The sequence below is a fragment of the Numida meleagris genome, chromosome 3, assembly GCF_002078875.1.
Source record: "Numida meleagris isolate 19003 breed g44 Domestic line chromosome 3, NumMel1.0, whole genome shotgun sequence".
Lineage (NCBI taxonomy): Eukaryota > Metazoa > Chordata > Aves > Galliformes > Numididae > Numida > Numida meleagris.
The window spans coordinates 59,799,571-59,815,956 of NC_034411.1; the positions used below are offsets into that span (position 1 = coordinate 59,799,571).

Sequence of the window (16,386 nt, forward strand, 5' to 3'; positions counted from 1 at the left end):
AAAGAACTGTACATTACTGTTGTAAACACAGTGTCTTACAAGAAATTGCTAGAATTGTTTTTGCGTAACTTGAAGCATAAATTAATGAGAAAAATAGACCTTTTGCAGAATTCTATGTTGAATCTGTCATAATCTTCAGTGGATATCATTAGCCAACTTGTCCTTGAGCTCTGGCTTTCTTTAGCATGACCACAATGTTTTTTTCCTTTTTAATCACAACAGAATCCTTTAGTGATAATTTCTAATGTGTACATGTCAAGCATGCTTCAGCTAACTCCTAACCTACCTGGACAACCTTTTCAAATGTAAATGCTCAAAAAAGGTAGGATCTGAAGTTTATATTTAGTCACTCCAAGTGGCATCCATTCTTTGAGTTGGGTGCTGAATCTCTAAGTGCACTTTAGCCCTAAGAATGTAACCCCAAGTGGAAAGCTTAAAAAGAATAAGGTTAGAACAACAACATTTTGGTGCATAATTGTCCTTTGTGGGTTTGAAAAACTCCCCATTAAAAGTTTTAAAATTTGTATTAATTTCCAGAAAAAGTGGTTACAAAACCCAGTAAGATTCAGTGAAAGCAAAAGTAGCCTCTATAAAAAAAATTTTTTTTAATTAAAAATAACAAATTGTGGATTTAGAAGACTAAAATAGAAGAATGTAAGTATTTTGGACTTTCATTTTTTAAAACAAGCCTTTTCATCCTTATTAAATCAGAGAATATTGGTGAGTAATGCTATCCCATTGCTATTTTGGACTAGCAACAACAAATCACCACTATATTACATAACACATCTGTTTTTAAGAATGTTGAATTACCATGATTTGTATACTGAGTATCAAGCAGAATTATATAGCAGTTGGACCACAGACAACAGGATTTTCAAGGGCACAAACTGATTCTTTGCTGCTCGGTTCCAAACACTAGTGGCTTGGAGCACCTTGGAAGCAACCTAGCTTGTTGTTTATGAAGCTCATCTTCAAGAGTAGCAGATACCATACTGATAAAGGCTCCTAAAGTCTCTCTATTCTTGTGAAAAACATCAACGCCCTGAAGGGAAAGTGGAAAGCTATCTTAGAATTTGCTACAAAATTTCAAGTAACAGTTTAAGCTTTTATTTTGAAATTCTTCTGGTGTCTCACAGTAACTGCAGTTTAGGTGCCTTCCGCTTCTCTCTCTTCTAAAGTTCAGTGCATCTAGATTACCCTCTCGTAGAACACGAGAGACACCCTCACTGATGTCTAGCACAAGTGCCTCTGTTAGTGACAACTTCATGAAAATCAGAGATTTAAACCTAGCTGAAAAACTGCCCAAAAGTCACATTTAGGAGGCATGCAAACCACAATTCCTACTAAGGGATTTACACCTTATTTGACTTCTTGATTTGATTTCTATCTTGATTGTATTTACTGTCACTGAACCTGCTCTGCTGTCTTTGTTCAGGTGCAATGGGACTGCTCCAACACAGGTTATGCCACTGCCCTGCCCTGCCTGCCTTCCTATTGACTCCCACCTCACCCCTTGTGTGAGGTAGCTCACTCTTGCTTCTCCCTAAGAGTCTCAAATCCAACTTTCAATTGCAAAAATAAATAAATAAATACATCTTGAAACTTCTGTCAGTTTCAGGTTCAAACACTTTTTTTGTGGTAGATTCAGGACAGATCCTATCACAATCTCCATATGTGTGTTTTTAACTCCTTCCTTATACAAGATTGGCACTGGTGGCTCTTGGCAGCAAGCTGTAACTCAAATAAGCTCCCTCTCCTGCTCCCTCCACCCAAGCTCTCAGGCATTTTTCAAATGCACCTTCCTGGAAGGCAGCAACTGAGTTAGACTACAGAGTTCCGCAGTATAATTGGTCTGGTTCTAGAAAAAAAGGTTCACATTAAACTATTTTAACAGATGCAGTGGAGTAACCATTCTTTACACTTCTACATTACTTTTCACCCTGGAAACCCAAAGCTGCTTACACATACAAGGAGAGTTTCACTGAACACTTGTGAACCAATTACCCATTCTCCACAGCAGTAAACCAAGGCCGTGATACACGACTTGCCAAAGAACACAATGCTGGTAAATTGCAAGACTTGATATACTTGAAATACATGGGACTTAAGATAATCTTAAAGATGGCACACAGTTATGCCAACAACTTATTGATATTTCCTTTGGACAGCTAAGAGCAGGAATTCAACAGAAACACACACCAGCTGATTCCATCAGTTATTCTTTATAATTCAGATGATGGTATATTTATTATTTGTTTTTAAATAGTTGCTTATGCTTTGTTAATCTTTATTCTCTTGGAAGTTGAAAAATATAACACATTGAGATCAATAATGTTTTATTCTCTCCTCAGTAAAGACTGTAGAAATGTGTCACAGGACAAGAAGATTGACCTCGGTTCCACGACAGTTTCATTTGCTCTGATTTTGCAAAAGTGAGGTGCTATACAGCAAAGCATATTATTGCTGTGGAAAGGCTTTTTTCAGGTCTCCTTGCTCTGAGAATGCTAACATATTTGCCCCTGTTATCTACCCCTTCTGGAAAGTATTTCTATGGAAAAACTTCATACCAGGCTCCAATGTGCTACACAACATATCAAAATGAATTTGTGCAGTCTGTACTCACGCAGAAGTTGTCTGCATATCATGCCAGCTTTTGCTAAAGTTCTGCTTCAGTTCATTCATCAGACTCATGCCAAGCTTTTGTTTAATTTCAATCAGGTGCTTTTCTTTGGCTGCTAGTACTTGCCGCAAAGTTGAGATTTCATCCTCTAGCTGAGAGAAACAAAGTGGAGGAGAAAGGAGAGAGGTGTTAGCCTGGTCACGCAGAAAGAGAAACTATTTTAGGAGATTAAATGCATCTCACACAAACTTGTGGGGTTTTTTTTGTATGTGAAAAGAGAGGCAGAGAGATTCAAATGTTTGTATAGATCACAAAGATGTCCAGAACATAGCTGACACCACTGCTGTAGGTGACTATCTGTATACACTGTTGTATACACACATCTGATAAGACAGACAGAATACTCTGGTCAGGAAGTGACTATTGAACAACCTGACCAAGATCTGCCTTTGGACATCAGGAGTCTCAAACATCACCTCTTCATTCACAAGGGAATTGGACAAATGATGATTGGATAATTCAGATAGATATCTCTCTTCTAATGCACAGGCTTTCAATTTAAAGATTACATTTTAATCTTGCACATGTATGAAAAAAATAGATACAAATTCTTAGCAGCAGGTAAAAAAAAAAAATCACATAATACTGTAAGTTAAGGGTATCATGGATGTCTTGAGTTCTATCCCTGTACCTTTGCTCCTACATATTTTAAAATAGAAGTGAAAATCATTCAAAAAATCACAGCAGATTAATGTTTTCAGAGATTCTGGCCATCAGCAAAACTATGTAAATTCAAGTAGCAAAAATTACATTCAGGCCAATTTTATTTTATTTTCATCCCATGGTATGTGGAGGTGGAAAGATGTGGAAAGATGCAGCTATTGGTTGGAATAATACTGATGAAAGGCTGAAATGATAAGCTGAACAGCAATTTGAACATGTTTAGTTTAAGAATCGAGGCCGTAAGTGATAAATATTAAAAGGCTTCAGTAAAAAAAAAAACAAAAAACAAAACAAAAACAGAAGACAGCATGGTTAAACTCATATTTCTAAGCTAAATTAAATGTCCTTTTTTCTTACCACATTATCAGCCAAAGTGTAGTATCCTGGCCTGGGTGTCTGCACAGCCCTCTTCCTCAGAGGAAACTGAACAAACACATAAGGATATGGAGGAAAACAAAACCACCACTGGTGGAGCAGAGCAGGACTTGAAAGCAAGAACAGGCAGCTTTTCAGAAGGAAACATCACTCAATTGCCACAGAGTTTTGTTTTGTTTTGTTTTTTTCCTGGAAGAGTTGAGATCTTACAAGTTTTTGCAAGTCTTTTTTAAGAACCATAAACTTCTTCTAAGCATAAGAGTTCACCAAGCTCAAGTTCCAAGCCTTTCTCAGCACAGTTACATTTTGTTTTTAAGAGCAAGCTGTATGCTAGTAAACTGCTGTGGGTAAATTCAGAAAATAACTTCCAGGTCAGCCAAGTTCAGAGTATTTGAAAGACAATCTCTCACTTGTTTGTTGGTACAAGAATTAAGCCATTTCTATCAGCAAACTCTAATCTCTCACAGGAATCTTCGGGCATGCAGGAGACACAAGGGACAAGTTCTCTTGAGAAAGAAATATCTGTCTCAGATGGTTGCAGGAAGCTTTTTTATTCCTTGTGTCCATATACCTAATTTGTCCCTTTCACCTGAAAAGGGAAAGGAAGCATTTAGGCTGGAAGAGATCTCTGGGTCCGTCTGGTCCAACCCCTGCTCAAGCTGGACAACCTACAGCAGGCTGCACAGGTCCTTGTTCAGGCTTTTGAAGATCTCCAAGGAGGAGACCCCACAGCCTCTCTGCACAACCTGTGTCAGTCCTCCAACACCTGCACCAGTGCTCTATCACCTGCGCAGCACAGAAGTCCTTCCTGGTGTTCAGTGTGAACCTCCTGTTTTCCACTGGGCCTCTTGTCCCAACAAAAAGCCAATAATTAATGGATAAATTCCTACATTATTGTTGTGCGATAAACTGAGTAAGTAAAGTTTCAGCTTCCTTCTTATAATTTACAAAAGTAACAGGATCAGAAAAGAAATAAAAAATTAACTAACAATTTGGAATCACAAGGTTTGACGTAACATTCAAGCAAATAAAAACACCCCTTTTTTTTCCTGTTTCACTAGAAAATACTGAATCAACGCTGGTAAAATGATTGAGAGTCATTAAGATCTATTAGAGTATTCTTAATTATTAAAATATATTATATGGTGACTTAACATTCATTTAAATATTTGTTGTACAAAAGACAGGGATTATTCTCAGGAACAGAGCTGTCTTTTGGGTAAGCCCATTCCATCTGCAATAACAACAAACACTTCTCAGAGCACTCTCTCATCTTAGGCTGAATCTAGACAACCTCCTGAGCCTTTGTAATAAAAAGACCACATAATTCACACCTTTTATCTTTCCCCTTTTTTATTATTATTCTTTAAATCTTTTCATGGCATTATGACGTGTCCTGAAGCTTTGTAATTAAGCAAAAAATAAATGCAAACCAAAAATACAACCCTCTCTAGACACATCTGTGTTGAAGGAAATAAAAACATGATGAAATTACTGTGCTAATCACAATCAGATTCTTCTGTGACCATGAGCAGCAGCTTTTCCTCTGAGCGCCATACAAAGAATACACTCTATCAGGTGTCACACCACTATGACAACAATTTCATAGATCTAATAAGAACACCTTACAGTCTCTGTAAAGAAAGGCATATATATATAAAAACAAGTGGCTTTTGTTGACTAAAATGGCATGTTTAACTTCATCTCTACAATCAGAAGGTAAAAGTTAGCTGGCCTTCCAAAAATACCTATTGAAAAGAATTGTTTCACATTTCTGTAGCCCAGAATAATTTTACTTAAAAGAAAGAGCATTTCATTATGATGTATACTTCATCCTATAATGAATAGGTATCGATTAACAGAAATAGAAACATTAATACTCACAGAAATTCAAATTAATTACCTTGGCCAGCTCATTCTTTAACTCTTCTTTTTCTTCTTCAGAAATCATACTGGTGAAATCAACATCAGTGACCATATCTTCATCTGCTTCATGCAAAGACTGGGTTTCCAACAGACCTGAAGTAAAGAGTTAAAAGATCATGACAATTACTGTTATTTATTTCAATTTTGATACTGACAATCTCTAAAATAAAAGAAAGATGTAACATTAACTCACTAGGAAAAAATAGAAGTGAACAACAGATCAATGTTTTCCAGCTAAAGGTCATTTGGATTGTTTCTCCTTTCTGAAAAGTGATTGGAAGTATTAGATGGTAATTGCTTTATAAAAGCAATTTAATACATGAAAACACAATTTGTCCCTAGAGGGCAATCAACCTTGGAGCCCACAGCAAGACATCTCCTTGTTTCTTACAACATAGGAAAAAACAACAATAAAAAAAAAACAACAACAAAAACCCACATCATCACAAAACAAAGAAACCCTGGTTTTTTGTGTTTTTTTTTTTTTTCAAAAAATAAAACTGATTAATGTCAATCACTGATGTCAGCTGTGGAAATAGTACACTGAGCAATATAGTGAGTATATTACCAAGCCAAATTTGCTTTAAAAATACCTCTGCAGAAATTCAAGAATCTTATAGACAGACATAGTTTGCAGAAGCAAATAGATCCTGTTTGCAGATTCCTAAATGTTAGAGAAAATCATATCTTGATTCTTTGATCTAAGCCTATGAAGGTAGAACAACTATACTGAACCTCCAGCTACCTTATTCTGCTTGTCCAAGATCTGCACCAGCATGTATGATAACCCAACTACTCACTTACACAAATGCTTATGAGACCTGAATTTGACTGGCATTCAGAAGAATCACAATATAGTCTACCTTCCAGTCACTCAGTAAAGAGAAAAGAGTGGTTGGTGGGATTTTACTCATTTACAGCCTCTCATTCTTCACTGTCTGAAAACAAAATAATGCCAAACATGAGATTAAAAAAAAAAAAAAAATTCTTGCTCATTTTGAACTTGTTTTAAGGCTCTCAATACATTTCTGTTTGGAAGGAAATTTTCTTCCAGGCCACATATCAAAACAGCACTTCTCCCCTTACTTCAGTTCTTCAGCTAGATAATCAGCAAACTCAGACGATTCTTAATAGCTGTGTGCTGCTTAATACAGGAGAGACCAACTTCTTCCCCAGGCCCACAGAGGGCTGTATGCTCCTTTTCACAGAGATTAGAACTTGGTTAAATTTTGGCCTTAAGGAGTAGAGGTTACAAGCAGAAAGCCTGGAGTATTCAACAACTTGAAATTGAGTATTTCATGTTTGCATGTCAAAAGCAAAAAGAAGAATGAACAGCTCCCTCCAGCCTTCTGTCATTTCTTCCATCCAGAGTTCCACAGCGTACCTGGATTTTCTCTGGTTTAACAGAATAGAACAGATTTGACTCTTACTAACAACTTCACCACAGAGCACAGTGTGGTGAACTCAGCTCTGCTAATTACATCCTCCCATGAGTGGGAAGATAAACAGAAGTAACACAGGTGCTGAACCCCTGACTGGCACCATGTGAAAGAATAGAGCACCACTCGTAAGCACAAAGCCTTTAAAAAACAAGAAAACATATAAAAGATGTTGATACCTTTGCTATTACTCAAAAATGAGCTTTCCAGGATAACCTAGACTGCCAAAGTTACAACAAAAGAAAAGCATATTTATTGAGTAGGAATGCTCCCAAATTACCATTATTAGCCCCACTACATCACTAAACAAAATTGCTTGATTTTTTTTTTTTTTTTAGGATTTTCAAAGTTGCTGTGGGAGTCAGGCTATACTTAGTTCCCATGGTCTTGGAAGAAGTTCCCTTCTTCCATTCCTCATGGATGGAGGAGCACCAGTACCTGGAAACTCCTGGAAATACTGGAAAGAGTCTTAGGGCCAACAGGGTTAATACTGAAAGTCCTGGGGCAGAATTAAAGATGTGAGATGAGGAGAACTTGGAACAGCCGACACTTGAACTAAAAAAAGGAAGCAGATCTGTACTCAAGGGATAGCATTATTTTGGGATTGCCTAGGTAAAGAGGCCAGAACTACCAGACAATGGATACATACGTATACGGAAGCCAGCATAGGCCAAAATCACCAAAAGATTGTGTAACGCTTAACTAGACCTAAAGATCATTCTTCAAGATAGAACTGAAAATTACAGTCCGTTCAAAAAAAAAAAGCACACGCTTATCAATCTTCTGCACGATCCTCTGCAAACTTATCCAGTGCCAGTCATAATTCTTATTTCTTGCTTCTCATGCAAGTCTCAAGTCACCTAAAATCTACTCTGATCCCTCAGTCTCCACCCTTGTTCTATAGCCTGTGCCACAGTCCTCCCTCCTTCTTTGCGTGAGCACAATTAATAGCAACCTTCTCTCTGACTCTTTCCTTGTTGTTCTCAAGCCTCTGCCTTTTCTCCATGATTCCTGCTTTTTCCAGACACACCTTGTAGTAGCTTTTGGTCCTGGATTTCACATTCCACACTATGATGAGGACTTCTTTTCAGGTGTCCTCTTACCAGTCTTGATGGATAATAGTTCTAGAACAAGTCTATCAGCACAGGTAGGATGTTTCATCTCTGGTGCTAGCTCACCTGAACTTCCCAGCTTCTTCCCCACTTGAGCAACAGAAACTCCTTCCTTGAATATGACCTGAAGAGATCTCTTCAGTGTCTGGTGCTACCCTCACAGACTCTATCCCCAGTTTGCTTCTCAGTCTTCAGCTTGGGAAAAGGAGGAATAAAGAACAAAGGAACTTAAAACTCCTAGGGATTTTAGCATCCACAAGTAAAGTCTGCAGCTGAGATTCCCAGGACTTTGTTCCTTCTGTGGTTTTTTTTTTGTTTTTGTTTTTGTTTTGTGTGTGTGTGTGTGTGTGTGTGCGCGTGTGTGTGTGTGTGCTCCTGTTTCCCCTCCAATCAATAACCAGTGACTCCTGTATTAGAGTTTAGACAGAGTTAGAGTTCTCTTATAACAAACTTAATGAAAGCAGAGACACAAACCTATAGGAAATTAGGCTACAGACACTTTTGTACTCTTAAGACAACTTAATTCTGCAGTCTCCAAGGAGAACAGGAATCTGTATTGAGATTCACACCAATACATATAAAGATGACTACTGATTTTGGTTGTAAGATAGTAGCATCACTGAGCCCAAAATATTCTTCACCTTCTACTCTGTGCAGGGAACACTGTCTCCATTCTCCTCTCCCTGCAGGATTCTGTCAATGAGGCAGCAATACACCTTTCAGACACTGGTTACAGATGTACCAAATACAGAAGCATAACAGAACACAACTCATCAAGATTCCTAACATCTTGAATTAACCACAAGTAATTCTTTAAGAAGGAACAAGGAAGGACCCTATTTACCATGTTTAATCTAGATACACATTTTGTTAAACATACTTAATCTAGCAACTCTTGAAAATGCACACAAAGATGAGTTGATTCAGTTAACTGGTTAGAGCTGAGTCCTAGAATCTAGTGTTGTTCTACACAGTAAGATGATGCATTCAGCCAATTAAAGCTAGAACGTTAAGATAACACCATTATTATTATATTTTTTTTTACTTCACCATGTACATTCAATTCCAAAAATTATGTACTTTACTCTGGAGAAAATAAATTGCACTTTTTAAAATACAGACAGCCTCCTGTATGCCTGTACACACACTCACTCTATACATAGAGCTGCTGCAACTGAGTAAACAGTACAGACCTTTTCCTGGTCATTTCACACTTTTTTTCTTTGGAGGTTGAAGGAAATTTATTTGTTTCTAATTCATATATCTACATTGATATTGATATATGTAAGTTATAGATATATAACTTCTCACGGGAACTAAAATACAGAACGGCATTTTGATCCAAAGCAAATCTTTCCTGCCAGAAGTCTGCAGCACTGAAGTATGACAGCCTTCACTGTGCATTTAGATTTGTAATTGCTGACCCCAAGGTAAAATCTCTTTTCCTTTAAATTTAAGCTACCTTAATAATAGCATTCAAATGATCTTTAGCTGCTTATTAAAATATCAATTAATGTATGGCTATTTTATATGATCCTGATGAATGATTTGCGCAATATACAGACAGCCCATTTTTTAAATTAAACTATCCATGTTTCCTGTAACGTTTATGAAGACCCTGTGTTAAGTCCCATATCCACCTGTAGTATAATCCTGGGCCCTGAATGGCTTGCCTTGATTTCAGCTGTGCAAGATGCAGACGAAAACAGCACTTGTTGGGAAGCTGCAAATCCAGTTAGGTAACATTTCAAGTCTCTGTTTTCAGAACAGGTCACTGAAAGTATGGGGAGGCTGTAAATTTAACTTAGAGTTATTCCTTCTCCTAACCTAAAAAAATATAGAAATATCTATTACTTATTAACTTCCAGGTACAACTTTATCTGACAAAGTATAGAAAGCATAAAATTTTTTAAGTGAAACATTTTCCAATGATTGTGCTTTCCACATGAATTGAAAAATAAATGCCTGATCAGAATAATTATTAACAAGTTAACAACTGGCTTTATGTGCAGGAACGTAAAGTAGTTTTATCTGCATGCTCATAAAACCAGACACACTAAAATAAGACTGATCTACTAGGACTCCTGCCTGTGATGATTAAGTTTAACTTCACGGAACTGAAGCTTACATACTTCAGCAACTGCAAGACATCTGATACTCCCCAGGCCAACCCATAACAACACTATGATCCTGCTAAATTAAAGTCAAGTTCTGTGTAGTCAATGACACCGCTAAAGCAGCTACAATATGCAGAGCTGTTACAATTAGGACATATTTATATTTGAAATGGAGCACAATATACTTCAGTATCAACCAGCTTAAATTCAGGCTATGGCTGCATCAGTGCAGACTAATTTACTGCTAGTAAGTGATGCTTTCGCAGCTTATCAGCTCAGGCATGCTGATAACATAATATACTGCTCTTGAGCCTTGAACCAGTTCCTCTGCTTTGGATTGATGTATACACCGGTTGCTCAGTTTGTGCACGGTGCTGGTTTGCAAAAGATAGCATAATTTTTCTCCCAATTATTGCTTTATCTCTAGATTCTGCCACCTCTCACATTTGCAACTAAAACCTCCAGAGAGAAGTGTGTGGAGTCATCCTTCAAGGGCAGATTTCCAAGAAGCAGCCTATTGCCCTCCAGCACACTTAAAGGGTGCCATGTAAGCCCACCTACAAGTACTGCTTTTGTAAGCATGCACGGGTATCAGTTATCAACCATGGAATGTTTGGTCACTTTGGGGAGTGAGTTTTAAAGTAGCTGAAATTAATGTTAAATATTAAATGTAAAGGCTGAATGGCTTTTACTTCCATTTTAGGGCACAGATCTTGAAAGCTGCACAGGATGAACTGGGAGCTTCATCAAACTGATTACCAGTCATTATGAGAGCCCACAGCATCTTATAGCTCATGTCCTTTCCTAGCAGCAGAGAATATTAGGCATTGAACTCCACGAAACTCCATCTAACATAGAGAATGTCCAAGTCTCATTCAAGCAGTCCACTATCAGGTAGGACAGCAGAAGAGAGGTAGGAGGAGTCCACACATCACCACTTACTAGTGTCTATTTGCTTGTCTATCTTATCCAGATTAAGTCACTCATATTCCTCCTGTATTCAGTTTTAGTTATTGTGACCAGTGCCCAGCAATTCTCTTCCACAGAACAATCACACAAGAAGCACAAAGGAGCAGGATCCATCTTAGAACCTAACCATCCATCATAAGCCACAGTTAGCTAAAGACTCCTCGCTACCTATTCTCTCCACTTATAGTTAAAAATCAAGCTCGACACAGACACTCAACTAAGGCTTAACTTTGGGATGCACCATCACAAGACTCTGTCCAGAGATGGATGCAAGACCCAGCCCACCTCATTCATTATCTTTCAAATAGACCCTCCTCTTATGGGTCTTCAGAACTTTTCCTCAGCAATCTCAGGCCACAGGGCCCCATGCAACTTCATATTCCTAAAGCAATTTATACTAAGAATATACTCATCGTTGTCCCCATTTATCCTTCATGAACAGCAGATTTACACTTGTCTGGACATACTTTACTCCAAAAAAAAAAAAAAAAGTTGTTATTAAGCATGGGAAAACATACAGTAGGTATAAATCGTCAAACAAGAGCTATTTGACTTTTAGTTTTAGTACTTATTGTTAGACTCCGTAATATGATTAGATAAAATATACAGGAAAGGTGAAGAGTGTAGGATTATCAGTAATCAGGAACCCCAAGTCATACAGAAGGACTCAACTCAGAAGGATTGAGCAACCATTTGTATTAAGATATTTACACGGAGAGTAGAGGGTAGATAACTGGAGGAACACATCTAACGTGATCTGAAAGATTCATATGTTAAAGCAATGCAACAACAGTACAAGGAGATACTGAAACGCTTGATAGGCATTTCAGAGTTTTCTCCTGAAGTCCATATAGCTGAGACTACGAAAAGAAGCTTTAGAGTCTGCTGTTACATCAGATTTAATGCAAGAAATTGTTTCAGCATTGATCTGTACCTGCACATATGTTTCCTACTAGGATTGCAGGGATAACAAATTAAATAAGTTGCTTAGAAACTAAAGGATTTGTAACTATACCACGAAATAAACCAAAGGATACCCTGAAAAAGATCCAAGACATTTTTAGATTTCTTATTCAGGTATGTGAACATTATCTGGATAAAAGCATTTTAGTATGTGTTTTTTATTCATTTTCTCCACAGTCACCTCTGGGGCATTTTCTAGAGTATTACATACCCAGCCAATTTTTGTACATTGATCTTGTTAGAAAAAAAAAAAAAAAAAAAAAACACAACACACCGATGGAAGTGATGTCTGCTGAATTAACCACAGGGACAACAAAATGAAAGGCAACATGAATTTTTGGCTTGTGTACTCTCCCTAACATTCCATTCAGGGAAATATATAGAAGATGATCCTTTATTCCAACAACACTGAAGTACTTTACTGTTTATTTTCTTTTGTTTCTTGACCAGTTAAAAATAGCAAACCTACCTCTTACCTACTATCCACATCAAAGCAAAAACAAAAACAAAAAACAAAAAACACCTTTTAATTGCATAACCCTTAGACTAAGCAAAACAATGTTACAGGTTCTTTTGCCATGTCATTATACAGTAGGTAACAGCACAGCAAGTTATGCAGAACTGTATCTTATTTAATATTGGAAAATAATTGTACACAAATTTAAATTGCAATTAAATCTTCAAAGGGATGAAATGGTAAGTAGAATAAAAGAACTGTCCAGACATTGCATTAGTGTCTTTGATCTTCTTTATAATGTAGTCTTAATGCCAGATACAGAGATTAAGGAGGGGGATGGCAGATCTAAAAGCATGCACAATAAAAAAAAAGATTTTTTTAAATTATTGAAAATTGCAAAGATTTCCAGTACTACTTTTTTTATTTCTGTTATTATGGAAGGATCTAAATGGGAAGACATGCTAGAGGACTTAGAGTACAAGGAAGGCTGATTTTGAAGCTATAACTGGAAAATAAAACTAGAGGCTGGGTTCATAGAATTGTAGAATGGCCTGGGTTGAAAAGGACCTCAGAGATCACTGAGTTTCAAACCCCCTGCTGAGTGCAGGGTCGCCAACCACTAGACCAGGCTGCCCAGAGCCACATCCAGCCTGGCCTTGAATACCTCCAGGGATGGGGCATCCACAACCTCCTTGGGCATCCTGTTCCAGTGCGTCACCACCCTCTGTGTGAAAAACTTCTTCCTAATATCTAACCTACATCTCCCCTGTCTCAGTTTAAAACCATTTCTCCTTGTCCTATCGCTATCCACCCTCGTGAACAATCATTCCCCCCCCTGTTTATACGCTCCCTTCAAGTATTAGAAGGCCACAGTGAGGTCTCCCCAGAGCCTTCTCTTCTCCAAACTAAACACGCCCAGTTCCCTCAACCTTTCCTCATAGGAGAGGTGCTCCAGCCCTCTGATCATCTTGGTTCAGAGAGGGAAGAATTCAAGCCATACTGGTCATGTGGATGAAAAGTGTAAATATTAAACAGAATTGTAGATCCTACTTCCTGTCAACTCTAGGACTCAATCTGCCTTTTTCTCCAGCTACGCCCCTTGTAAGAGATGTGCATGGGCTACTGTCTTCATTTTCTCTCTCCAATGGGCTTTGTGGCCAGGGTGGTATCAAGGAGAATGAAGGAAGACAGCTTTTGGGTGCTCAAGAGCTCTAGGAAACAGTCTACTCTCTCAGAATAAATGGTCCCAGTCACCCTGAAGCAGATTATTACAAGTCTTACTTAAACTTCCCATTCCTTCCTTAAATCCCCCAAACCAGGCATCTATCTATAAATATGAGATTGACTGGCAGGTTTCCAAACAAAGGAAGCTTTTCATTTGGACTGCATGGATAAACAGCCAGTTGTAGTGTGCTAAGTTTCTCTACGCTCTAATCAAACTTTGAGGATCTCACTATGTTATTTTTTCCCCAGAAGCCATTGACACAGCTTGCAATCTATACTAGTGAAGGAAGAAAACTTCCGCAAAAAATTACTGGGAGAGAACAGACTCCACAGTTTGACCACTGCACTGAGAAGCCATAGATGTTGGTAAAGAATTTCATAATCATCTAAAACATAAAAGTGTGATGTGTAAAGTGGGAGCAGCAATCGTCATAGAAAATGTACATAGCACTTACTGAAAGGAGGTACCAACTTTCAACATAGGAATCGATCTCCCAAACAGAACCATTAACCAAAAGATCCAGAAATGCTTGGTTGTCATAATCCTAAGCACTTTATAAAAAAATACCTAGCTCGCTGTGTATAAAATAATAATCCTGCTTGCTTGGGGAAGACAAGGGCAACATTGCTTTCTAAGCTGTAGCTATGGAAATACAAAGCAATTGTTGTGAAATGCAACAGTTTAAAGACAGCAGATGCTTCTATTATGTCAATACTGAAAGTAATGACAGTATTGTACCACTTACTGTGCTTTCTATTGATCATTCTGCACAACCTTCCATGAGATCAAGGGTAAGAAAAAAGATGTCATAAGTGGAAGAGTTATCATCTCTTTTCTTTCTTTAGGCAGAACAGAAAAAAAAAAAAAAGATGAAGTCACGATAGAATAATAGGGAATGAGAAAGTGGATGACACTGAGTCACAAAAGAGACTTGTTCTCCACAAATAAGGTACTCTAGAAACTCTAACAGACTGCGCAAAACAAATGAAAGAATGAAGCATATCTAATTAGGCTAGAGAAAAAGAAATGTAGAGGAAGATGAGAGCTATGACATGGAAATGTTGGCAGTCAGAGGTGGAAGTTGTCAGTTTAATTTTTTTAAACCCACCCTTTTACACTAAAAATACACTAAGGTACATTTTTCCCAATCTCAGAATAGACAGGTATCTTGGGTCCCATTCTCAGTTGGTAGAAGTGGCTGTGATCCCACCAACTGTATAATAAAGCTCACACATCTGCTTCATTGAATCAAAATCACAGAAGCTTAATCGCATGATTAAATAACCCTTTTCACCTAGGAGAGGAACAGTTTACTGTATTTTCTAAATCCAGGTGCAAGAGTATTGCTTGATAGTGACCTAACTGCAGTATAATTAAATACACAAGTCTCCTCAGTTAACTTCTAACAAAGTATCTGTACTGCAAGGAGTGATAAAGTGGTAGTTTTCTATTAAAAAAGAAATTCTTCAAGTAGTTGTAATTTGTATCCTTTAGATCATAAGTAACAAGATCTTTAGAAGTCTAATTCAGAAATAAGACAAATCTTGCTGCAACCAGCAGGTTGCTTTCTTTTCTTCTTTTTTTTTTTTCCTCTCTTTCTTTCCTCCCACCCTCCCAACCACCTATCTCAGCCAGTAAGGCAGATATGCCACTTCTGATCCTGTGAACTTACTAGGGAAAATGCACTGTGAACAATTATAACTGGGTACATCACAGAGCCTTTATTCTCTCCAGGTTCAAATTTCCATTGCTCTAATACAGATTACACCTCAGCACTGTTACATACACTGAAACACAGACCTAGGAATGATGAAAGGGAGGGGACAAATTATCCCTCCAGCTATCTGGTCACTCTCTCATCTTGGGAGAGTGAAGATTACAGTTTTTAAGAACCAGGTCTTTTTATGTGCCACTTGGCACAAAAGGTCCATGATTTGTGACTAAGCTTCATAGGCATCATCACATTTATACATTTGTAACAATAACTCACCCAGAAAGTTGGGTAAAGGTGAATTTTGTGTCACCAGAGCTTTCCTTAAAGGTTGATGTTAAGAGTTGACAGCCATCGTGAAGCAGAAGTGAAACAACACAGGCCACAAAGTAGACAGGTCTTCTGTCCTTCCCCCCCAAATACTTGTTTTTAAGCACCATCTGCTTCAGTTTGTATTAACCTTCTGTGTGATTACAATTAGTTACTTGGTGCCAGTACGCTTTTGCCTTCCAGTGGGAGTTATCTGACAGCATGGACCTCCACCAGGCTTCCCTACAGGAACTTAACCTACTCATAGATGCATCTATCTGCAATACAATTGCATTCCCATTTAAAACCAATAAATATAAAGCTCATTTTATCAATATTATTTAATTACATTATTATTATTAATTGTTCAACTCAAAGTTCCTTTTTTTCCCCTTTAGTTTTTTAGCTAGCATCTCGAACTGTGAAACAAGGTATTT

General features: G+C 37.7%; 1 protein-coding gene across 10 annotated transcripts in view; it reads right to left on the minus strand.

The window, feature by feature from the left end:
• The window catches only part of TPD52L1 (tumor protein D52 like 1), a 151,567-nt gene that overhangs the window by 41,553 nt on the left and 93,628 nt on the right, over positions 1-16,386 (minus strand). For 9 of the 10 annotated variants that reach the window (XM_021389534.1, XM_021389536.1, XM_021389538.1 and 6 more), the window contains 2 exons: positions 5,625-5,740; positions 2,627-2,775 (listed from right to left, as the gene is read on the minus strand). In XM_021389534.1, coding sequence (XP_021245209.1) covers positions 2,627-2,775; positions 5,625-5,740 — 265 coding nt within the window. Of the gene's footprint in view, positions 1-2,626; positions 2,776-5,624; positions 5,741-5,840; positions 5,862-16,386 lie in introns of those variants that run through there. The other variant, XM_021389542.1, reaches the window with a different exon arrangement.